Here is a 25104-nt window from a genome sequence, read left to right on the forward strand (position 1 = left end):
CTGCAGATGATGAACGCCCATCTGATCTGTACACTTACCAGAAGAGCGGTCTCCGCAGATGGCGCACAGCCTTTTCCCGCTGGCTCCTCCTCCGTTGGGATGTCCTTGCATGACTCTCATACCAAGCGGGGGCTTCACATCTTCAGAGGAGCTGACTGGGTGCAGACTGGACAGAACGGTAGAATTTATCTGTAGAGACAAACACAGATTGCAGAGGTTACAGCAAAAAGCAGACAATCTGGAAATGTTACGGAGAGTCAGTGTCCCTTTAACAACTTGCCTACTGGGCACTTTCACCCCCTTGATGCCCAGGCCAATTTTCAGCTTTGAGAGCTGTCATCCTTTGAATGACAATTGTGTGGTTGTGTGGCAACGCTGTACCCAAAGTAGATTTTTATCATTTTTTTTTTTTAGACAGAGCTTTCTTTTTGTGGTATTTAATCACCATTGGAATTTTTTTTTTGCTAAAACGAAAAAAGACCGGAAATTTTGGAAAACAAAAAAAAGTTTACCTTAGTTTCAGGAAAAAAAAAAAAATTGTAAATAAGTAGTTTTTCTCCTTCACTGATGTGCACAGATGAGGCTGCAGTGATATGCAGCACTCACATGTAGCAGTGATGGGCACTACTTATGAGGAGGTACTGACAGGCATCACTGATGGGCATTAGTGGGCACTGACAGGCATCACTGATTGGGAAGATCTCCCCTGTGAGGAAAGACGCTTATCTGCTCTCCTTAAACACCATCAGTGTGAGGAGAGCAAAGCCAAAAACCAGCATTTCCTGTTGACGCTGTGATTGGACACATGATCACATGGTAAAGAGCCTACATCATAGGCTCTTTACCGAGCTTGGCAATGCAGTTCTTCCCAAGGACACACCACAAATCGCTGCGCTGTGTTCCCCCAGGGGCAGGCACGAGCGGCCCGTCCTAAAGGACGTCCAGTCAGAACAATGAAGCTCCTGCTCGGCTGTAATTCTGCTATAGGCCGGGCAAGAAGGTGTTAAAGGATAAGTTCAAATACAGGTTACATGTTAGACCATTATTTAGGGTGTAACATGTTCCAGCATCTCCAGCCTCTTGCCTCGCCCCTGCAACAGCCGGCGGGGGGGATCCTCTCCCCACACCCCGTCACAATTTGAAAACAGCTCCGCCCACAAACATGTCATTCATTCACAGTTTCCTGTGAATGAATAGACTACAAGTATTAAAACAGAGGGGGGGAGAGAAGTTTGGGACTTTAAATGAAGCACAACATGGTGCTTCCATCCCAATAATCAGTAAAAAATTTAAAGGGGATTTGGGACTTTTAGATGAAGCAATTGTATAGTATAGACAAACTGTAAATTAATGATATTTAAATATTTATTAAATTGAAGACATTCATCTAGAATCATACAGAATATAATTTATTTCATATACATTTATACTGCACATAAGGCCTGAACATCATGAGTAAGATAATCTAATCAAAACGATATAAGATCAAAGTCAAATAAATAAATAAATAAAGAAGAAGAAAGTAATACTGAAAAATGTATAATTGCTATGGCGAGAAAATGCCACAGCGACAGATCCAAAACTGGCATATGCACCCACAGGACCTATACAGATCTATTGACTAATCTAAGGACCATATCATGAAATGTTGATAAAAGCTGGGTAGGGATCAATCCATATGGAATACAACTGTGTCATCAAGTATAGCTCGACGCGTTTCGTGGATTTTTCCACTCGTCAGGAGCAAATGTACCAGAGATTCCTATAAAAGTATATAAGATATGTCAATATATAAAATACAAATTATACCGGATATTATATGTCAATTGATGGCTCACCAAACACACTCACCAACCCAAACCGTATACGCAGCGCATGGTGACCAGTGCAGGGCAGGCCACGGATATACATCCCAACACGGGAGCTGAGGCGGCATGATATAGAGGTGCAGCATCAGATGAACAGAGGAAGTGTGCAGTGTGAATGGCCAATTTAGTATGGCTGGACGTGATGATATGTCATCAGTGGAACAGGGGTATCTGTGAACAGAATGTTATACTGATTATGTGTGTTGGTGCATAACAAAAGTGTAATATGAGTGAATTATTTGTGTGGTAAACTCAATGTGACTACACAAAGAGTAATTACCGTAATGTATGAAATAAGAATGAATAAATATATAAAAAAAAAAAGATGCAATGGTGAGGAAATGGTAAAGTGTGAAAATAAATGGTGAAAATGTATGAATGTGGAGACATAAAAAACCACCAATGAAAAAAGGAAAGGCAAAAAAGGTGAAAGTAAAAGACAGGGCATAAACAAAAAGAAAAACCCATACCAAGATGCTGCACCGAAGCACAACCAGCAGAAAGATACATTGGATGTGCTGTACCCCCAGACGGAGACCGGTCCGATAAACGGCCAGCTCAGAATGAGGGATATATATATATGCCGCCAGCGCCACGCGGTGAACCAATAGGGGGGAGGAGAGACATCACCGGAGCTGAATGACCACTCAGTAACCGGCAAGGAAACTCCTCCATAGGGACACCAGGTGTTTAAGCTGGGCGCCGGCGTGTGACGTTTTGGATCTGTCGCTGTGGCATTTTCTCGCCATAGCAATTATACATTTTTCAGTATTACTTTCTTCTTCTTTATTTATTTATTTATTTGACTTTGATCTTATATCGTTTTGATTAGATTATCTTACTCATGATGTTCAGGCCTTATGTGCAGTATAAATGTATATGAAATAAATTATATTCTGTATGATTCTAGATGAATGTCTTCAATTTAATAAATATTTAAATATCATTAATTTACAGTTTGTCTATACTAGACTACAAGTACTGTCAGCCATTGCAGCTGACAGCTTGTAGTTCTCAATGAGCTGCGAGGGCACTGGTAAGCACTCTCGTAGTTCACAGATCTTCCTGTTCTCAGGTAATTGCCTGTCTGTATGAGCTATGGGCAGACAGCTTTACTGAAAGTCTGCAAGAGCCTGAGATTGCACCAATGATCTGCTGATCACAAGCGCTATGCCCTGCTGGCTCCTTAGAAAAAAAAAAACATATTTTTTTTTTTTAAATCAGCAGACAAATTTATTTTATTTTATTTTAAACATGAACTTGGCCTTTAAACCCAAAAAGCATACCAGGGAGGCCACTAGATGTCGCTGTACCAAAAACAAACCCTCAACATGCAAAGTTCAGCCAACTGCGTCAGCTTCTCTGCCAGTAAACATCAAATAGAAATACAATATTGTGACAGAGCCGGCTGTATATCCCCATCAGTGAATTAAGCAGATCACGAGAACTTCCCAAAGCCCTATGATCCAGTAACAAATAAATGCATCACAGAGCAATGATGTTGGGGTGCTCCCACCCTCAAATGTAACCTTATGAGGGGGCACCTGAAGGAAGAGGACATTTGACATAGGACAGGACTGCAGAACCTCCGGGCGGAGAGGAACTTTTAGACTTATCAAAGAGGTCTTGTGACACTGTGGTTTGGTTTTGTAATAGCCGTAGTCTGTCCTAAGATTTCCTCACACTTCCTGATCGGTCAGACAAGAAGTGAGGGGAAAATCCCTCCAGTGGCAGCAATAAAAGCCTAACAGAGGTTCTATCTTCCCCACTCCATCCAGAAGTAAAAGTGGAAGAGTTGGGCTTTAACTTTGATTTGCATTGATTAGCTTTATTTAAAAAGGTCAGCGTTAAAGGCTTGTTCTGAGGTTTAGGTGAATGTGTGGTCATTCAGGTATTTACAGTGCATCGTCTTAAAGAACAGCTCCACCCAAAAGTGGAGGCTACACTTAACTGCGCCCCCCCCCCCCCATTTGGCACCTTTCGGGGGGGGGGGGAGGAGATACCCGTTTTACCCAAGTTCAGCCCCCTCCTCCTTCCCACGCCACTGGGCCATTCACAAAGCACAGCATACTCCACGCATCCAAAGTATGGAAACGGTTGTGAAGCCGCAACACTTCCCTGCCAGTTTCCCTTACAAGCAATGGCGGCGGAAGCACCTGACAGCCAATGGAAAAATCAACTGGGGTCGTAGGATCTCTGGACAGGCAAGTGCTCTAATAAAAAGTCTAATAATAAGAAGTTAGCAACTACGGTATTTGAAGCTGCTGACTTATTTTTTCTGAAGGAGGTTGGAGCTCCTCTTTAAGAAGCAGTAATTGAACATTAACCACTTCCCGCCCCAAGAATGTCATATGAGGTCTTTAGGTTGAAGTGGTGATATATGGATGATGGGTGCAGCTACAGGCATCATTTAGGTATTTTTATTTTCACCCAAAGATTCCCTACAATGTAAAAGCCATCCTAGCGGCTGTTTAGATGCTGGATGGCTTCTACAATTAGTGGGAGGGTACGTTTCCCTCCACAACCCCCCGATGCCTCTCTGGTCTCTCCGGTGTGATCGGTAAGCCAGGGGACCGATCCAGCGGCGGATCACCGTACAGCTGGCCAGGGACCGTATAATCCCTGAACAGGTCTATGACCCTTCCCAGGGTAAGGGAGATATCTGCGGTCTTACTGACTACAGATGTCTCCATAAAGGGGTCCTGTCATCCCTTATTCCTATTACAAGAGATGTTTACATTTCTTGTAATAGGAATAAAAGTAACAAAAAACAAAAACACAGATTAAAAAAGGGACAGTGTAAAAAAAAAAAAAAAAAAAATACCCTCGTGCTCGCACACAGAAGCAGATGCATACATATGTACACCGCATACATTCCACACATGTGAGGTATCGCCACGAAACTTAGCGAGAGAGCATAACTTCCACCACTAGACCTCCTCTGTAACTGTAAAAATGTTAACGCATCGCCTATGGAGATTTTTAAAGTGATCGTAAAGGTTTTTTTTTTTTTTTTAAACAAAAAAGCTCTATACTTACCTCCTCTTTTTGGGTCCCCCATCAGTGCTTCTGGCCCCTCCCCTCTGTCCAGTGCCGCTTCCAATGGGGACACTAGCGTGCGCTCACACCCAAACCCCGCTGCTGCATCCATTGACACAGAGGGACCCGGTCCCGCCCCACACTTCCTTGTCACTAGCTTTGATTGAGGCTCCCAGCGCTCCAGCGAGACCCAGAAGTGCGGGGAGAGAAGAGCCGCAGATGTGCACGGCGTTGGATCAAAGGACGGCTCAGATAGTAAAAAGGGGGGAATGCTGAAACCTAAAAAATTTTTACCTTAATGCAAGGAATGTTGGGGTAAAAAATGTTTAGGCTTTATAACCACTTTAAAACACGGAAACTTGGTGCCATTCCACAAGTGTGCGCAATTTTAAAGCGTGACATGTTGAGTATCTATTTACGCAGCTTAAAGTGGTTGTAAACCCTTACACACCACTTTTACCTACAGGTAAGCCTATATTAAAGGCTTACCTGTGAGTACTGGAAATATCTCCTAAACCTGCATGGGTTTAGGAGATATTTACCATATAAACTTGCGCCAACGTTATTGGCAAATGCGCACGAAAGGGCGCGATCGTACGGCTTCTATAGCGCTCCTACCGTGACTGTTGGCTCCCGCAAGAATGCACAGGCGTAACGTCACACGACTCAGCCAGTCAGAGCCGAAGTCCACAGCCCTAGAAGGAAGTGGGGTGAAGATGGACGCAGCCACCAGCGGGGACATCACGGACATCGCTTGCAGGTGAGTGCAACATAATAGGCTAGTATGCGAATGGCTGAGCAGTGTCTAGCACGATTATTTGTCAGCGAATGGTGTGAGAAGTCCCCGTCTCACCGCCGGAACACAGCGCTATATATAGTATGGTGTTGATACTACATACCGTTAATATACAACACCCAGCATGCACACCTGTTAGTGCAGTAAACAGTGTGGCCCATATGTGACTTGTAGTACCACTAAGCTAGAGAAGTATATGTCATCTCACTGGGACAGGGGTACCGCATGTAATGCATGTCAGTCACAAAAACAATCGCTCTCCTGACCTGATCTGTATCAATGTGTAGGAGGTGGTATCAGCCTACACCACAAACCACCCCACCCATTGGGGCGAAATGCGTCAGTACATTGTTAAGGCTGAGATCGCCTCATACATATACGGATACCAGATCGGGTCAGGTGCGATTTTGTGACTAAGACACACGCTACTAATTTGAGACAGCTTGGCCCAAAAAAACTATTTAAAAAGGGACATTAAATGTGGAGTTAAGCCAAGTCTAGGCATAAAATAAATCTCAAAAATTATAGCAAAGTATGTGCCCTATAACCAAACCCGAAAACCAATAACACAAAACAAAATAAAACACACAAAAAAAAATTAAAAGTCATCAGCTACAAATACTGTAGCTGCTGACTTATTAGGACACTTACCTGTCCAGGGTTCCCATGATAGTCAGCAGCCCAGCTGATCTTCAGATCGGCTCTTGGGTGCTGTTGCCGCCACCATTTGTTGTATGGAACGCGGCAGGTAAACATTTTGGGTTCACAGCTGGCTCCCTACTGTGCATGCGCAAAGCGCGCTGTGCCAATTGGCCCGACGGCAGAGAAAGGAGGAGGTGGGGGCGAACTACCAAGGGATGGCACCGTCTCCAGGAAGTGGGGACAGGTACCTGTTGCCCCCTCCCCCCGAAATGTGGCACCAGGGGAGGAGGAGTCAATTAGGCATAGGTCCACCTTTTGCGTGGAACTCCGCTTTAATCCCCCGACTATCCACAGTCTTAGACAAATGACAGATTGATGAGGTCTTCCCTGTGTAGAAAGTTCTGCTCCTCCTTTCCCCAGTGTGAAGTGTCCCCAAGCAGGCGATTACAGGAAGCCAATACATAAACACACATTTCGGTACTTGTTACTGCTGTACATGTCACATGACTTTCTTAATCCATAAAAACTGCATTAAAGGGCTGTTTTTTTTTCTTCTTTCCTTTCCCAGAGCTACACTTTACAGAGCTTCTCTGACCACCCACCACGCCGTACAAAGCCAGCAATTTGAGATTTTCGCAAGCAAAGGAGATCACTTGCTTTCACATACACAACACAATGATCTGAGCGCAGAGTCCCTAGCAGGACGGGATTTGTATGAATGCAGCTTTTGTATTCGGCCTCGGCTACTTTTGCTAATAAAACCCACAAACAATTAACAGAACTCTTCACGTGAGCCGGCGGCGGGGTGAGCTATTTGCTTAGCCTTGAAAATTCTAATGATTAATGAATATTGGCGGCACTAAACGGTTTGTCTCATTTGACTACGCAAACAATTTTCCAAAGCATGGACCTTCCGTCTGACATACAGCCCCATCAATAAGCCATCCACAACCATCACCAACCTCATCTCCACATCGTGCCCACTCCTCCCAGGACCTCATGATCTCTAGCTCCTTCATCACCTCCACCCATGATAGTCTCCAGGACTTTCCTAGAACCTCTCCTTTCCTCTAGTACTTCCTACCCCAATCTGTCCAGGTATCTCCTACCCTGTCCAACTTTAGGCGATTCCTGAGAACTCATATCCAGAGAAGCTTACTCCGCCTCCTCCTGGAAAACGCATGTCAATCACCTCATTCAGCTCATCCCCTGTAGCCATTATCTTGTGCACCAGCTCCCCCTCCCCTTTATATTCTAACTTCCATAAGCAGGGCCCTCCTAATCCTTCTGTATTGAACTTTATTGTAACTCGACTAGGGCTGCAACTAACTATTATGTTCATAATCGATTACCGTATATACTCGAGTATAGGCCGACCCGAATATAAGCCGAGGCCCCCAATTTACCCCCAAAAAAACTGGCAAACTTATTGACTCGTGTATAAGCCGAGGGTGAGACATGCCTGTCCATCCCTGTGTGTGTGTCCGTCCCTGTGTGTCCGTCCATCCCTGTGTGTCCGTCCATCCCTGTGTGTCCGTCCATCCCTGTGTGTGTGTGTGTGTGTCCATCCATCCATCCATCCCTGTGTGTGTGTGTGTGTGTCCATCCATCCATCCATCCCTGTGTGTGTGTGTGTGTGTCCATCCATCCATCCATCCCTGTGTGTGTGTCCATCCATCCATCCATCTCTGTGTGTGTGTGTCTCCATCCATCCATCCATCTCTGTGTGTGTGTGTCTCCATCCATCCATCCATCCCTGTGTGTGTGTGTCTCCATCCATCCATCCATCCATCCCTGTGTGTGTCTCCATCCATCCATCCCTGTGTGTGTGTGTCTCCATCCATCCATCCCTGTGTGTGTGTGTCTCCATCCATCCATCCATCCCTGTGTGTGTGTGTCTCCATCCATCCATCCATCCCTGTGTGTGTGTGTCTCCATCCATCCATCCCTGTGTGTGTGTGTGTCTCCATCCATCCCTGTGTGTGTGTGTGTGTGTGTGTGTGTGTGTGTGTGTGTGTGTGTGTGTGTGTGTGTGTGTGTGTGTGTCCAGCCTACCTGTGTCCCGAGCCTCCGTCCCGTGCCTTGCCTCCTTGCCTCCGTCCCGTGCCGTGCCTCCTTGCCTCCTTGCCTCCGTCCCGTGCCTTGCCTCCTTGCCTCCGTCCCGTGTCGTGCCTTGCCTCCGTCCCGTCCCGTGCCTTGCCTTGCCTCCGTCCCGTGCCTTGCCTTGCCTTCGTCCCGTCCCGTGCCAGGATCGCCGCTCTTCGTCGGCGCCTCGGCGGCCATTCTAAAATTCAAAAGCCGCGCCTCCTCCTTCGCCTGTGATAGGCGGAACACTGAATTTCCCAGCAGCCTGTGTTCCGCCTATCACGGACATCGTCTCATCCTCGTACTACGGACGAGGATGAGACGATGTCCGTGATAGGCGGAACACAGGCTGCTGGGAAATTCAGTGTTCCGCCTATCACAGGCGGAGGCGGAGGCGGAGGCGCGGCTTTCGAATTGTAGTATGTCCGCCGTCTGTCTGCTCGATACGCTGATCGAGCAGTCAGACGGCGATGACTCGAGTATAAGCCGAGGGGGGCACTTTCAGCCTCAAAAAAGAGGCTGAAAATCTCGGCTTATACTCGAGTATATACGGTAGTTGGCAGATTTTTTATTTTTTTTTAAGGTGATTAATCGATCGAAACAAAGTGTGGTGTATAATTTATGTAACATTAAAAACAAAACCAATTTATTCTTAAATATCGCTATGCAGTGGTAAATATAAATAACCAACTATATAGTTAGAGAGCAAAATCTCTAATCCACTCTGAGAACAACAGACAGAAGAGATATACTGTATATACTATTAGAGGAGATCTTCCCTATAAAAAAATAAAAATAAAATATATATATCATTTTAAGAACGTTCGTTCAATTTTCTAATTGTTAGTGGAGTCAAATCGATGTTCATTTTCAACCACAGTAACGAGAAAATTTGGAAATAGAAAACTGCTCAGTGCAAGGAATTTTCAGACACTGTATGTGGTTTTCGTTCAGAAATTACATTAATTTTAAAAACAGAATGTTAAACAAGTGAAAATTACAAAACAACATTCTTTCAGCGAATGTACAAAGATTTTTTTTCATCTGAAAATTGATCCGTGTGGCCAGCATAAGGCTCGGTATGCAGTTTGCTTTTGATCCGTTTCTGCAGTGCTTTTTGCTGTGCGTTTTGATTTTTGCGCACGTGATTTTGCTGTGATTTGAGTTTTTGCATATGTGAACGTGTCCCACAGGAAACCATGTAAATGAACTGTAGTGCGTTTCTGCAAAAAGCACCAAAAAAAAAAAACACAGATGTGAACCAGGTCTACGACGTTTAGTAACATAATGGGGTAAAAAAAAAAAAAAAAGTAGCCCTTTATACTGCAACAAATCAGATAAAAAAAATGAACCCCCTTACAGTAGTGATTAACTCTAGAACTGTGAAAGTAATATTTACAGTAGAGATTTTTGTACTATAAAGGGCTCATTTTAGTTTTTTTTAACCCCTTTGTTGCCGGTTGATTAATCGATTATGAAAATAGTAATCGATTAATTTCATAATCGATTCGTTGTCGATCGATTAGTTGTTTTAGCCCTAAACTCTGTCTCTCCATAATATATAAATATATATATGCTACACAATTTGTTGGTGCTATGTAAATCCTGAATAATAATCATAATAAAGTAACTCCACTTCTGTACATGCTGGGAAAGCGGAAAGAAGCCAACAATTGGCAAAAATGATTCTGCTCTCAATTTCAGCACCAAGACCAAATTAAACCGGACCCAACGTTAGATCTGCCTGACCCCGCCCCCCCCCCCCCCCCCCCAATCTCTGCAAAATGAAGCAAGAGCAGCCAAAGACATACCCATCACCGGGACTAAACTCCAGGATCTGATGATCACGCTAAATCCCCACTATGTCTGGCAAAAACACACAGGCAAGTCCAGGTTCTGTGTAAAGCAGAGACATTGATTGGCTGCCTCAGCAGTCTCAATTGAAACCCACACTGACAACATACACTTCACCGACTAATCCGAGTTCAGTAAACCGAATTTCTGGTGGCCAAGAAAAATGAACTCTGCACATCGGGTTTAGCCAGGGCCACAGATAAAGAGATACTACTGGTGCTCCTGTACTCAGTACAGGCAGCCGGGACGTAGGCAGAGAGTATGATCAGTGAGGTGTGGGGGGAGAAGTTACTGGAACTGACCCCCTTGCATCAACTGCAAGCCAGTGGGATGGAAAGGAAGAGAAGGTGGGTTTCAACTGCTGCAGGGGGATCAGTTTCAGTAATTCCCTCCATACACCACACTGATCACAATCTCTATCTATATCCTCTTACCACTGCTGCCCAGCAACACATGCACCCCCCCCCCCCCCCCTAGCATCTTCCATGCTGTGCGCCCCTTCCCCCGCAACACTTCCGGCTTCCCTCCTCTCCCTCCCGCAGGCTGCTGTCTCAGACACACTGGTATCTTCAGGATGACGACAGGGGTTGGGGGGTGGCAAATATAGAATATTTACCAGCCCCTTCATTTCCTAGATGAACACAGTGAGCGATCAGAACTGACCACTCACTGTGTTACTTTATAACTGAAGCATAGTAAACCATGTTTATTATGTTTCAGGTTACAAACGAACAAGAGAGACTATATAGAGCACCTTCAATTAATTCATCTGCAGTGCAGCTGAGACTGCAGAGAAAGGTTTGGGGATTTATGTCCTCAGTTCCTTTCTCTGTCCCAAAAGTGAGAAATCACTTTTAGACACCCAACACCCCAAACCCCCCCCCCCCCGATAAAAAAATTAAATTAAATGAAGGGCTCAGCAACCTGTGTTCACATATCGTGCGCATGAACAGTTTGTGTGGCTGGAGCCACCTGTTCTGCAAGGGCAGTGATGGTGAACCTTGGCACCCCGGATGTTCTGGAACTACATTTCCCATGATACTCATGCACTCTGCAGTGTAGTTGGGAAATGTAGTTCCAAAACATCCGGGGTGCCAAGGTTCAACATCACTGCTCTAGGGAGACACAGAAACTGTACTAAAACAGCCACAGGTCCTAATTTGGCCGTGTTGAAGATGAGGTGTAGATGAGTGGCCCTGAATACACACGGTCTGTGTTCAGGGCCAAACACATGCACCCACTTTCCTGCCAAAATGAAGACCCGAGGCTGTATTCTTATAGCTGCTGTATCCCCATAACAGTCTGTCTGCACACTCCAAATGGCTACAGCCACACAAACACTGATCCACACAGGCTACAGCACCCATGCAACCAAGGCTCAAGACCTCATCACACATAGCACAATATTTGTTAACTCAAAACAGTTTTATCTTTTACATTGAGGAGTAATTTTGTAAGTTGTGTTTGTGTCTTTGCAAATCGTTTCTAACAAAACGCTCAGGTGTGAATGGGCTTAAAGTTTGCTTTTAAGGATGGGCTCAGGCATGTTCACAAGTCCACAAGGCCGCCAGGAAGCCGACACTCCGCAACGCTAATCATAGGCAGTGACACATTTCTCTATCTGTGCAGCCGCGGATCAAAAAATGTGTCATTCCGCAGCACTAATCACAGGCAGCGACACATTTTCTGATCCGCGGCTGCATATGGATATAGTAAATGGTAAATAGTGCTGCACTGTCAAAAACAACGATCAATGCTAGAAGTGCAATAATAATAGTATATCATGACAACGAATGCCTGTCACCTGAGATATGCTTTGTATGCAGCATAGAATGATAACTCTCAGATGGTGCGGTTATGCTGTTGGGTCGCCTATGGGGGTCCTTTGTGTACTCTCCCAGTTCTCTGCTCTCTGTGATGGACGTGTGGATTCTATGGTTCCTAAAGCGTCCTTTCCTGTGTCCTCCAGGTTAAGGTGTATAAAAAGATACTCTAGTAGTGCAAGAATGTTTAAAACGAGTTTAATAAAATAAAGAATCTACAACTCGCATTTAAAAAGCCAAAAAAAAAAAAAACTGCAAAGATCCACAAGTTTCGAACTTGTATCCTTACTGATGTAATTTCTGGAATAGCTCCGCTCATGCCCTACGCATTACTTCATGCCCATGTGACTTCTTCAGGGGCCCCAAAGCAGAAGCCCTAAAGCATAAGGTTTCCACCTCCGTAGTGTTCTTAGGGTCATAGGCAGAATTTTTCTTCCTCCAAACAAAAGCGAGTCAAGTTATGCCAAACGGCTCAAATTTGGTCTCATCTGACCACAGCACTTTCTCCCAATTCTTCTCTGAATCATTTAGAAGTTCATTGGCCAATGTCAGAAGGGCCTGTACATGTGCCTTCTTGAGGAGGGGGAGCTTGTGGGCACTGAAGGATTTCAATCCATGGTGGTGTATTGTGTTAGCAATGGTTTGTTTGGTGGCTGTGGTCCCAACTGCTAATGAGATCATTCACAAGCTGCTCCCGTGTAGTTCTGGGCTGATCCCTCACTTTTTCACGATCATCCAAACCCCAAGAGGCAAAATCTTGTATTGAGATCCAGAGAGTGATTGATGGGGATTTTGTATTTCTTTCAGTTGTCACCCCCTCACCAAGCTCCTAGCCGCTGGTCTTGTAGCCCATTCCAGCCTTGTGCAGGTCTACACACTCTTGTCCCCGATGTCCTTTTGACAGCTCTTTGGTCTTGCCCAAGATGGTGAGGTTTGAGTAGAAGAAAGATTCTGTGGACAGATCTCTTTTACACACATGACGAGATGTTGTTAGGAGCACCTTCTTACAACAGGACTAATCTGTGTACCACATGAGCACTCACTGTAGCCAGTCTGTGGGAGTCAGGATTACTGTAGGTTGGTAGGAGATTAATGAAATGTAGGAGTTCACCTCTCCAGAGTAATCACTTCTCCTAAGGACAGCTGTCTCCGCAATCAAACAGGTTGCTGGCTCTGTTGACAGAGATAAAGAATAGAACGCTGGATAGCCGCACTCCAAAAATTCACTTTTATTGTAAAAATAGTTATCAAGGCATCACAGGTAAATATAGACTAACTACACAGCTGACGCGTTTCACACCAGATGTGGCGCTTAGTCATAGCTACAACTAAGCACCACATCTGGTGTGAAAGCAGCAGCAGCTGTGCAGTTACTCTGTATTTATCTATGATGCCTTGATAACTATTTTTACAGTAGAGGTGAATTTTTGGAGTGCGGCTATCCAGCGTTCTATTCTTCCATTGGTAGGAGATCAAATACTTATTTTACTCACTGAACTGCAACTCCATTTATAACCTTCGTATCATGTGTTTTTTTTCTGGATTTTTGGTTGATATTCTATCATTTAAAATACACTTATGTTAAAAAAAATTGAGACCCTTCATTTCTTTGCAAGTGGGCAAACTTACAAAAACTGCAGGTGATCAAATTATTTTATTTGCCACTGTATTTATATTTTTTTCTCGTGCCAATTTAGAACTAAAATCTCAGTTTTGGGTGGACTGACTGATTAATGTAATCGTCTTTATGTGCAGATAAAGCAAAATCCACCTTGGAAACGACTTACCTGAGGGCTGCTGACGGGTCCATATCCTATAGAAGGAGTACCCGGAATTCCAGGGGACATTGAGGGGTTGATTACAGGAAACGGGGAGCCCAAGCTGCCGAGAGGAGAGTTCACCGAGGAAGTCATGGCGGATCCGATCATGGAAGGGTGGAGAGGAGCACTGAGAGGAGGCGGGGTGTCGCTGAGGGAACGTCCGAGGGGTGGGCTGAGAGATGAGGTGTCTGGGCTTTGGCAAACTGCAAACAGGAAAAAAATGACAGCAATAAAAACACATGCAATTCATACAAAAAAGACAAAGACATTCATGAGACCAAAATATAAATAGACAACATCAATAAATAACGATGACAAGCAGTAATTAAAGATTGTGGAGTGAATGGTGACATACACACACACACACCTATAGGGTGGCCTTTCCTCCACACATGGCTGATCACTGTACACTGAGCTTAATGAATCCACACAGGAATACAAACACCTCAAGCACCAGCATTTTACACCCCCTTCATTACCAGGACATATTTTTAGTGCGGTGATAGTTTGACAGACAATTACCCGTGTATGCAACACTGTACCCAAATGGTTTTTACACAATTTTTGGATAAAGCGTTCTTTTAACCCCCTGCCGACCGCTCAAAGTAAATACACCATGCAGTTGGAAGGCGAAGGCACAATCACATAGCAGCACGGCGGGCCTTTATTCCGGGTGTGGGCCGCGCATCCCCCCACCTGGCCCGTGCTGTGCTTAGACAGACACACGTTTGGCAGTGGATTTCAGCAGATGACTTTGGCTGAAATCGGCTGTGTCCAATCACAGCATAGAGTTCTGTGTACAGTGAACAGCAACATCAATAAATAACGATGACAAGCAGTAATTAAAGATTGTGGAGTGAATGGTGACATATATATATATATATATATATATATATATATATATATATATATATATATATATATATATATATATATATATATATATATATATATATATTGTCACCATTCACTCCACAATCTTTAATTACTGCTTGTCATCGTTATTTATTGATGTTGCTGTTCACTGTACACAGAACTCTATGCTGTGATTGTATATATATATATATATATACACACACATATACATACACATATACACCTATAGGATGGCCTTTCCTCCACACAGAACGGCGATCTGCCTATGTAAACCAGGCAGATCGCTGTTCTGCGACGAGGGAAAGCCGGAATCTTGTTTTTATGCTAAGCAGGAAAATAGATCTCTGCCTTGTCACAGAAAATGCATCAGCCACACAGTTAGAAAGCACTCCACGGGCACAGTTAACCCTTTGATCACCCTCTTTAACCCCTTCCCCATTAGTACAGTGACAGTGCATATTTTTAATACTGATGAATGTATTAGTGTCACTGGTCCTCCACAAAGTGTCAGTGTCCGATTTGTCAGACGCAATATAGCAGTCCCACTATAAGATGCTGATTGCCACAATTACTAGTAAAAAATAAAAATTCCATAAATATATCCGATAGTTTGTAGACACTATAACTTTTGCACAAACCAATTTAAGCTTATTGGGATTTTATTTTTTACCAAAAACAAGTAGCAGAACACATATTGGCCAAAACTGATGCTCAAATTGATGGCAAATTTTATTTGGGTACAGCATCACAGAGTTGTTAAAGTAACCCCCACGCCATTTTTTTCAGCGTAGGAGGTTCCCCTTAGAATCCATACCAGACCTAAGGTCCTGGTATGCTCTCAGAGGGGGAACCCACGCCGTTTTTTTTTTTTTTAATTTGGCGTGGAGTTCCCCATTGAGAGCTCATTCTGATTGGCCACGGCAAAAGTCGCCTGGCCTGGGGCGACTTAAAGTTGTGTTGTAAGTCGCCCCAAGTCATGTGCAAGTCGTGTCCAAGTTGCCTCCAAAAGTCAGGTTGCCCCTGTGTCAACTGACCCTAATGCCCCGTACACACAATCAGAAAATCGTATGGAAAATACAGCTTTCGAAGCGATCGTACGATAAATCGGATTGTTAGTACAGGGCTTTCGAGAGCCGATTAGGACAGTTCATCCGATATTCTATCGGACATGCACGGAATTTTTTTTTCGTACGATGCCAGATCGTACGATTTTCGTTTAAGCAGTACAGCCATCGTTCGAAAATGCAATACAAATGCATTACAACACATGACATCACTTCCGAAATTTTTTTCTGTCGTGCGGGAATTTTCGTGACTTTAGTAAACTCATCAGATTCGATTTGAGCTTAGCATTCAATAAAAAACGGACGATAATTCGTCCGATAATCTCATCGTGTGTATGGGGCATTCGTTTTTTAAGAAATGAAATTCACCTGATGTACTGAAGGCCTGATCAGATGTGATCAATTTTCAGTGATTGGCACCATAGTTTGTAGACTCTCTAGCTTTCACAAAGACCAAATAATATCCACTAATGTGGGTTATTTTTACCAAAGATATGTAGCAGTATAAATTTTGGCCAAAATTTATGAAGAAAAAATTACTAATTAGCAAAATTTTATGACAGAAACAAAGAAAAAAAAATTTTTTCACAAAATTTACTGTCTTTTTTTATTTATAGCACAAATAATAAAAAAAAAAAACACTAGTAATTAAATACCACCAAAAGAAAGCTCTTTTGGTGTGAAAAAAAAAAAAAAAAAGGACACAAGTTTCATATGGGTACAGTGTTGCATAATTGAGTAATTGTCATTCAAACTGTAGTGGAGCGCTGAAAGCTGAAAATTGGTCTGGACAGCAAGGGGGTGCAAGTGCCCTGTACTGAGGTGGTTAAACTGTCACTAGTCAGTGTTCCTGATCACCTCCACTCCAGTTATAAGACGACGCTCTACTGCACTAATATCAGTTTGTAAAAAATATTTTTTTTTTAGTTCATTTCTTCATTTTCCAAAAAAATAAAAATAAATAAATTACAACTTCAAAAAACTTGCCATGTCTTACTAAATACCTTGGACTGTCTACTCCCCAAAAAGGGGTAATTTGGGGGATACTTGTACTGTCCTGACATTTCTGGGCCTCAAGAAATGAGATGAACCATGTACATCAGGATTGATCAATTTTAGGATATATACCTTAGATTGTGGACTCCATAACTCTTCTACAGACTAAGACCCTTTCACACTGAAGGCGCTTTTCAGGCATTTTAACGCTAAATATAGTGCCTGTAAAGTGTCTCCCAAGAATCCTCAGTGTGAAACTGCAGCTGCCGACTTATATTAAATGGACACTTACCTTTCCTGGAGCCCAGCGATGTCGCCAGCCTCACTCGGCTCTTGGCTGCTGCCGGCGCCATTCTCGTGAGGGAATCAAGAAGTGAGGCGCTGCGGCTTCACTTCCCGGTTCCCTACTGTGCATGCGCGAGTCACGCAGCACAATGGGAATGGTCCGCCCTGTCTCTGGGGCCCGTGTGTATCCCAGCAGACGGTGCGGAGGGACAGGAAGAGGCAGAGACTCCCGTGGGAGTCTATGCCCGGAAGTGGGTGCAGATACCTATCTTAGACAGGTATCTGCACCCCCCTCCCCCATGAAAGGTGCCAAATGTGACAACGGAGGGAGGGGGAGGGTTCCAAAAAGCGGAGGTTGAATTTTTGTGAACCTCCGCTTTAAAGCAACCCGCTACAACAGTGGTAAAGCGCCGCTAAAACTAGTGGCGTTTTACCGCCACTAAAACTTGCAGCGCTTTATCGCTGACGCAACCCGCGCCCAAAATGTGAAAGGGGTCTAAATAATATACACTTATTTCGGTTATTTTTACCAAAGAAAGGTAGCAGAATACATTTTGGCCAAAAATTATGAAGAGAGATTAATTTGCAAAATGTTGTAACAAACGAAAACGCTTTTTTTTTTTTTTCTAAATTCAGTCTTTTTTTTCAGTTCATTTAGCAAAAAAAAATTAAAAAAATTAAACACACAGTGGTGATTAAATACCACCAAAAGAAAGTTCTATTTTTGTGAACAAAATTATAACAATATGCCATATTGGTACAGTGTAGCATGACTGCGCAATTGTCAAAGTGTGACAGTGCTGAAAGCTGAAAATTGGCCTGGGCAGGAAGGGGGTAAAAGTGCCTGGTAGATAAATGGTTAAAAAAGTCAGCAGCTACAGTGTGTTTATGAGAATTTTGGGGAGGGACTGAAAGTTTCAGAGTTTTAGCAGCTGAACTTCAATTCTATTTGGGTGCTTCAATGACACAAGCAGCATCATCATCATCGCCACCCCGTAGAGTACTTCTAATAATTATTTGGCGCCAAGTAATTACACCGCACACGTTCCAAGGTTTCGTCACAAAATAGGAAAGTTGGAGAAAGTGGAAATCCAGAGAGCGCACACACACACACACACACCGCCCCTCGCATATCCGCTGCTGATTGGCCGGGCTGTTCTGCTCAGAATCCATGCACTACTAGATCGGTGCAGCCAAGCAGTTGGGGGGACCGGCGTTTGGCAATACTGCACAGCGTTTTCATCACAGCCCTTCTTCAGGATCCCAAGTCCTGCAAATCCCACTTCTACACAAAAAATATGACTTCTGGGTGACCTTCTAACATTATCACTCTCCAATGAAGCAAAGAGAGACCCTGGATGACCCATCCATTAGCAAATGGTGTTTAATGTATCCAGAGGCCAGGAGAGGACACAAACCAGTACAGGCTATATATATATATATATATATATATATATATATATATATATATATATATATATATATATATATATATATATATATATATATATATATATATATATATATATATATATATATATATACACACATACATATACACACACATATACACACACATATACACACACACACTTTGATGGCATCCCAGTCGAATGCCGTGTACTCGCGGTTGTTGTCGGAAAGTCCGACCGTGTGTATGCTCCAGCGGACGTTTGCTGTCGGACTTTACGCCAACAAATGTTTGATAGCAGGTTCTCAAATTTTCCATCAACAAAACTTGTTGTCGGAAAGTCAGATCATGTGTACACAAGTCTGTCGCACAAAAGTTCACGGATGCTCGGAATCAAGCAGAAGGAGCCGCACTGGCTATTGAACTTCCTTTTTCTCGGCTCGTTGTACGCATTGTATGCCACCACGTTCCCACTTTCGGAATCACTGCCCAACATTCGTGTGTATGCAAGACAAGTTTGAGCCAACATCCTTCGAACAAAAGTCTACGGTTTTCTTGGTGGAAAGTCCGGTCGTGTGTACGCGGCATTAGTCCATAGGGTTCAATATTGAGTTGGCCCACCTTTTGCAGCTATAACAGCTTCAACTTCTCTGGGAAGGCTGTCCACAAGGTTTAGGAGAGTGTCTATGGGAATGTTTGACCGTTCTTCAAGAAGCACATTTGTGAGGTCAGACACGGATGTTGGACGAGAAGGCCTGGTTCAAGTCTCCACTCTAATTCATCCCAAAGGTGTTCTATTAGGTTGAGGTCAGGACTCTGTGCAGACCAGTCAAGTTCCACCCAAACTCGCTCATCCATGCCTTTATGGACCTTGCTTTGTGCACTAGTGTGCAGTCATGTTGGAACAAGTGCCTCAGCCGTCTGGGACTCTCCCTCCTGATTAGCCGAGACACAGCAGTGACGCCATTGGCCAACTTTGACGGCAGTGGGAGCCAATCAGGAGAGAGGGGTGTGGGGGGGGTCGAACCACAGCTCCTTGTCTAAATGGACACACAGAGCAGCAGCTCCGCTCGGGTGCCCTCATAGCAAACTACCTGCTGTAGGGGTAGGAGGGAGGGGCCAGGAGTGCCGAAGAGGGACCGAAGAAAAGGAGGATCGGGGCTGCTCTGTGCAAAACCATTACACAGAGCAGGCAAGTATAACATGTTTGTTATTTTTCAAGTTGGTTACAATTCATACTATGTATAGTGACAGTTTATATGTTTTTATGCATGTTATATTGTTCTACTTATGCCATATTTGGTTTACTAATAAAAAATATACAGAGGTTTACTAAACACGTATGTGGATTTGTATGGCTCCACAGCACACAATTTAGTTGCTGTGGTCCCATGCTCAAGTCCCATCCTTCCCCCTTTTTTTCTCCATTCAGATAGGGATGGAGGCGCAAACCTTCAGTTGCGTTTCATTTAAAGTGGTTGTAAACCCTTACAGACCACTCTAACCTACAGGTAAGCCTAGATTAAGGCTTAAGGCTTACCTGTAGGTTCAAGAAATATCGCCTAAACCTACACAGTTTAGGAGATATTTGCAAAAAGACAGGCACCACTGTCTATGGTATCGGCGCGCAGGCGCACTGAGCATGCCGCTGCTAGCCGTGATATGCCGTTAGTGGCGGCTCCCGTGCGCATGCACGGAAGTGACGTCATCGCTGCTCCGGTACTGCGAGTGGCCGGAGCAGCGATAGCCAGAAGATGGACACTCCATGCTACAGGGGACAGCGGTGACATCGCTGGCTCCTGTGTCAGGTAAGTGACACATAATGGGCTACTATGTGATGCATAGTAGTCCATTATGCTTTACCTTTGCAGGGAGACAAAGAGGAAGTAAACCCATTAGGGTTTACTTCCTCTTTAAAGTACCAATCCCCAAATTTTTTTTTTGTTATTTTTAAAGCGGTTGTATACCCGCTGATTTTTTTTTTTTCCTCACCTGCAAAGCAAGAGGCATAATGAGCTAGTATGAAATACTTAGCTTAGAACGAGGCCCCAACATATGTCCTGATCCACGCCAAGGGAGCTGACATGTTCCCTCTGCGTTTCTTCCAGGTATAGCGGCTCCGGCGCTGTGAGTGGCCAGAGTCGCGATATCGTTACTCCCACGCATGCGCGGGGGAGATTATTCTCCGGGAGGGTCCGGTGTTCTGGCAGATAGTGTCCGCCTCGTACTGCGCAGAAGAAGCTTCGGAAAATCTCAGAAGATGAATGGCGCCTGCGCCGTGAGTGGAGGTGGTAGCCCCACCATCCAAGCGGACATAGGGTTGGGAAAATTAGAGGGCCCCTCGCGGGAGAGCTTCGCTCGCCACGCTTCAAGCTCAGCCTCGTTGCGCTCGTCTCTTTTATATTCCTACTCTATGTCCACTTGGATGGCGGGGATAGAACCTGGACTCACGGCACAGGCGCCGCTCATCCTCGGCTGTTTTCGGAATCTGTGTGTGTTGTGTACTGCGCATGCGCAGTACACAGCGGACACTATCGGATGGGGGACCTTATATGATAGGACACCGGCGTATGCCGGGCTTCCAGCCAGAAATCCCCTGTGCGCAGTCAGCGGCGTATTGCGAGGGGAATATCTCCTAAATCGTACAGGTTTCGTTTTTTTTTACCTACAGGTAAGCCTTATAGGCTTTCCTGTAGGTAAAAGTCCCCAATTTGAAAAAATAAATAAATAAATAAATAAAAAAAAACACTTTAGTATCACTTTAAGGGGTGAAGATTAAAATAACGTACACATCCTTTTAAAAAAATGCTGCACTTTACCGGCACCCACACTGCCAGGTGGACTGAATTATAGTGGGAAGTTGCACAGGTCAGGGGTCAGGACTCAGGACCCCCCCTCCACTCCTCCTCCTATCACAGCTCCCCAGATGGAGCCCCCGCTGTGTCAATGTACAGTTCAGAGTTCTGCTGGTCTCAGTGATGTATTTATACAGAGCTGAGACACAGCAGGAGTTCTGATCCACAGCCCCTCTCAACCAGGACACCGCACACCCCTGATGACCTCAGATGGCACCCTGGTTGATAAAAAGCAATCCATTGTGATTACTGAAATTTGTGAGTGCAATTTATCCCTATTTGTGGCGATCAGGGTCCGCTCAGGTTCATCAGACCAAGCGTAGAAACTGTGTGACAAGGTCCGATTTTGCAGACCCGAATGGAACGGATTTAAATGGACGCACATCACTTTACATTCAGTCACCCACCGGGATTAATCCGTTTCCATTCAGATCCAGCTCGGCAGGGGATCCATCTATGAATCTGTACTTCCCCCGCAGCCCCTGTAATCTTCTATATGTACAATAATGTCAACAAGAACATTTCTTTTCATTTTTTTTCTCCTGCATGTCCTCGGTTCTCCTCTATGGAGACATGTTGCCTGGCTACCTAATGGCTCATTACAGAGCAGATCAAAGTACACAAGCACCTAATGTTCAGATTTGACATTTTCCATGCCAACCCCATTATTAGGCACGAGGCATCGTTTCCGGAGGCACAATGGTTACCTGGCTTGTGGAATCTGTCACATGTACGGCTCCCTGATCTCTCCTGTATGCTGCATTCATGCCAGCACTTCCCCGATTGTCCCCAAAGTTATACGGAATACGACGCAGGCGGCTGAATGCCCCAATTATAATTGCTCACATCAAAAAGCGGCCATCCATAACTCTGCCCAACCAGAAATCTTAATCTGCAATTCCAATCTGACAATTACAAAGTTTGGCATCCATGGGCAATATAAACGTTTGACCAATGTTTACTGTGGTGGTATTTTTAGGATGTCATGCGCACAGACATATACAGGCATTAACCACTTGCCTATCGGGCACCTTCACCCCTTACATACCCAAGCCAAAATTTCAGCGCAGTCACACTTTGAATGACAATTGCGTGGGCATGCAGCACTGTACCCATTATTTTTGGACCCAGAAAGATTTCTTTTGGTGGAATTAGAGCTGCCACTAACGATTATTTTCATAATCGATTAGTTGGCTGATTATTGTTTCGATTATTAACCTTAAAGAAAAAAAAAAGAAAAAAAAAAGAAAAAAAAAAAAAAAAAAGGGGGGGGGGGGTCATAGGACGTTCATTTTCAACCACATTGACGGGGAAATTTGGAAATAGAAAACTTGTTAGTCAAAGGAATTTTCAGACAGTGTTTGTGGTTTTCGTTCAGAAATAACATTCATTTTAAAAACAGAATGTTAAAAACAAGTGAAAATTTCAAATATTTTTCGTCTGAATATTCTCATCTGAAAATTGATCGGTGTGGTCAGCATAAGGCTCGGTACACACCTATGCAGTTTGCTTTCGATCCATTTCTGCAGTTTGCTTTTGGCTGTGCGTTTTGATTTTTGCGCAAGTGATTTTACTGCAATTTTCATTTTTTTGGGGCAGATTAAAAAACACAAATTGCTGCAAAAACACATTCCATGCTTTTCTGCAGCTTCTCCATTGAAGTATATTGAACCAATAAAGCACCAATTTTCAGTTAAAAGTCACAACCCTTTCAGATGTGAACGTGTCCCATAGGAAACCATGGAAATGAACTGTACTGCATCTATGCAAAAAGCACCAAAAAACTCATAGATGTGAACCAGGTCTAAGACATTTAGTAACATAATGGGGTTAAAAAAAAACTAAAATTAGCCCTTTATAGTACAAAAAAGCAGATAATCACTACTGGAAGGGGTTCATTTTTTTACTGTAGAACTGTGAAAATATTTACAGTAGCGATTATTTGCTCTATTTGTACTATAAAAGGCTCATTTTAGTTTTTTTAACCCCATTACGTTACTGGCTGATTAATCAATTATGAAAATAGTAATCGATTAATTTCATAATCGATTAGTTGTTTCTGCCCATGATCTGACGTTCGCGGCAATACCTTCTATGTGTGGAACGATCGCTGTTAGCGTGTATGCGGGACCAAAGTGCGTGTTTGCCTTTGCACGCAAGCGTGGGAGGACGGGGCACTTAGATTGTTTATTTTTCTCTTATTTATACTTTATTTTTACACTGTTGCTTTAAAAAAAATAAAAATTACTAATCACCTTTATTGCTGTCACAAAGAATGTTTGTGACAGCAATACGCAGTGACAGGTACACTTTATGGAGAGATCTCAGGTCTATAAAAATCCCCAAATCCCTCCTCTGCATTTAAAGCATTCACAAACCCAAGATCGGAATGCTTTCTATTTTTAAAAAATGGTGCAGATGGTTTCCAAGTAAACCGGAAGTGATGTAATTTCATTGCTTCCGGTTTCCTTTTAGGAACAGCAAATCCCGGCTTTATCTAGCTGTCCAGCCAGCCTGCAGACACCTCAGCTGGTCACTCGGGTCTCCTCCCACTACTTGTAACAGCAAATCGAGCAGCTGGTGAGCCTCTCCAATTGCCATTGCAAGAGAGCCGACCACCATCTTTAACCATTGAAGGACCGCTCCATGTACATATACTGCGGCAGGAGAGGCAGAACGGCGGTCTGCCTATGTCAACAAGGCAGACCTACCACCATTCTGTCAAAGAGAAAGAGCGAGATCTTGTGTTCCTGCTATAATCAGTCAGTAAGAATTCCCTAGGAACACACTTAACCCTTTTTGATCGCCCCAATGTCAACTTCTTCCCTGCCAGGGTCATTTATACAGTGACCGTGCATATTTTTTTTTTTAGTACTAGTAAAAGTGTCACTTAATGTCAGCGTTCCCCTGAGGAAGACACGTCATATCCCTGTGTCGACACGCGTTGGGGAGGGGACAGGGCGTTGTAGGAGGCAGCTGGTCTGTTTGTACAGTGAAGGGACATGCGATCTCAGTGTAATACGTTTTTAAAACCACTATTTAGACCTCAGCTTTTATATTTGTGGAAATAACGCTACGTGAAAGCTCAGCATCCCACAGTTCTATCCTCACAGAAGCCAGAGGTGGTTCGTTTGTGAGATTAGACCTAACTTAGTTGTGTGGCCACACGCCCTGGGGGGGGGGGGGGGGGGCACAAGTTTGGTGTCACGTAGGATATTTTTGGAGCGCCATTACAAGACTTGGACTTTTTTGATTTATTCATATGGACTATAAAGATTAAATATGGATTCTGGTTTCACTTATTAATCATTGAGTGTTGCCTGCGTAGAACACTTTATCATATCTGTTTATTTTGGTATTAATTTTGTTAGTTATATAATTTTGTCACTATAAGTATAGCACGCCACTATTTATAATTTTGATTAAACATACGGGACGCAATCAGTGCCAGCAGCTGAATATTGAGTACAGCACTTTGAATATTAATATTTTAGTGGTAGCTCGCAAAACATTTGTTTATATGTATGTTTAGGGTGGTTGTCCTCCTGGAAGGTGAACTCCCCCCCCAGTCTCAAGTCTTTTGCAGATGCCAACGAGTTTTTTTTTATAAGAGTGGAAGATGAATGGAACCAAATACTGGGCAATTAACTGACCAGCTTCCCTGTCCCTGCTTAAGAAAAGCATCCCCAC

At 43.8% G+C, this 25104-nt stretch overlaps 1 protein-coding gene across 2 annotated transcripts in view; it reads right to left on the minus strand.

Moving 5' to 3' along the window:
* RXRB (retinoid X receptor beta) overlaps window positions 1-25104 on the minus strand; it is a 70192-nt gene that overhangs the window by 35195 nt on the left and 9893 nt on the right. For both annotated transcript variants that reach the window (XM_077484670.1, XM_077484671.1), the window contains exons 2-3: window positions 13895-14130; window positions 39-189 (exon numbers count right to left, since the gene is read on the minus strand). In XM_077484670.1, coding sequence (XP_077340796.1) covers window positions 39-189; window positions 13895-14130 — 387 coding nt within the window. The remainder of the gene's footprint in view (window positions 1-38; window positions 190-13894; window positions 14131-25104) is intronic.

The sequence above is a fragment of the Lithobates pipiens genome, unplaced genomic scaffold (assembly GCF_037356315.1).
Source record: "Lithobates pipiens isolate NorthernLeopardFrog02 unplaced genomic scaffold, aLitPip1_a1.2 Scaffold_1, whole genome shotgun sequence".
Taxonomy (NCBI): domain Eukaryota; kingdom Metazoa; phylum Chordata; class Amphibia; order Anura; family Ranidae; genus Lithobates; species Lithobates pipiens.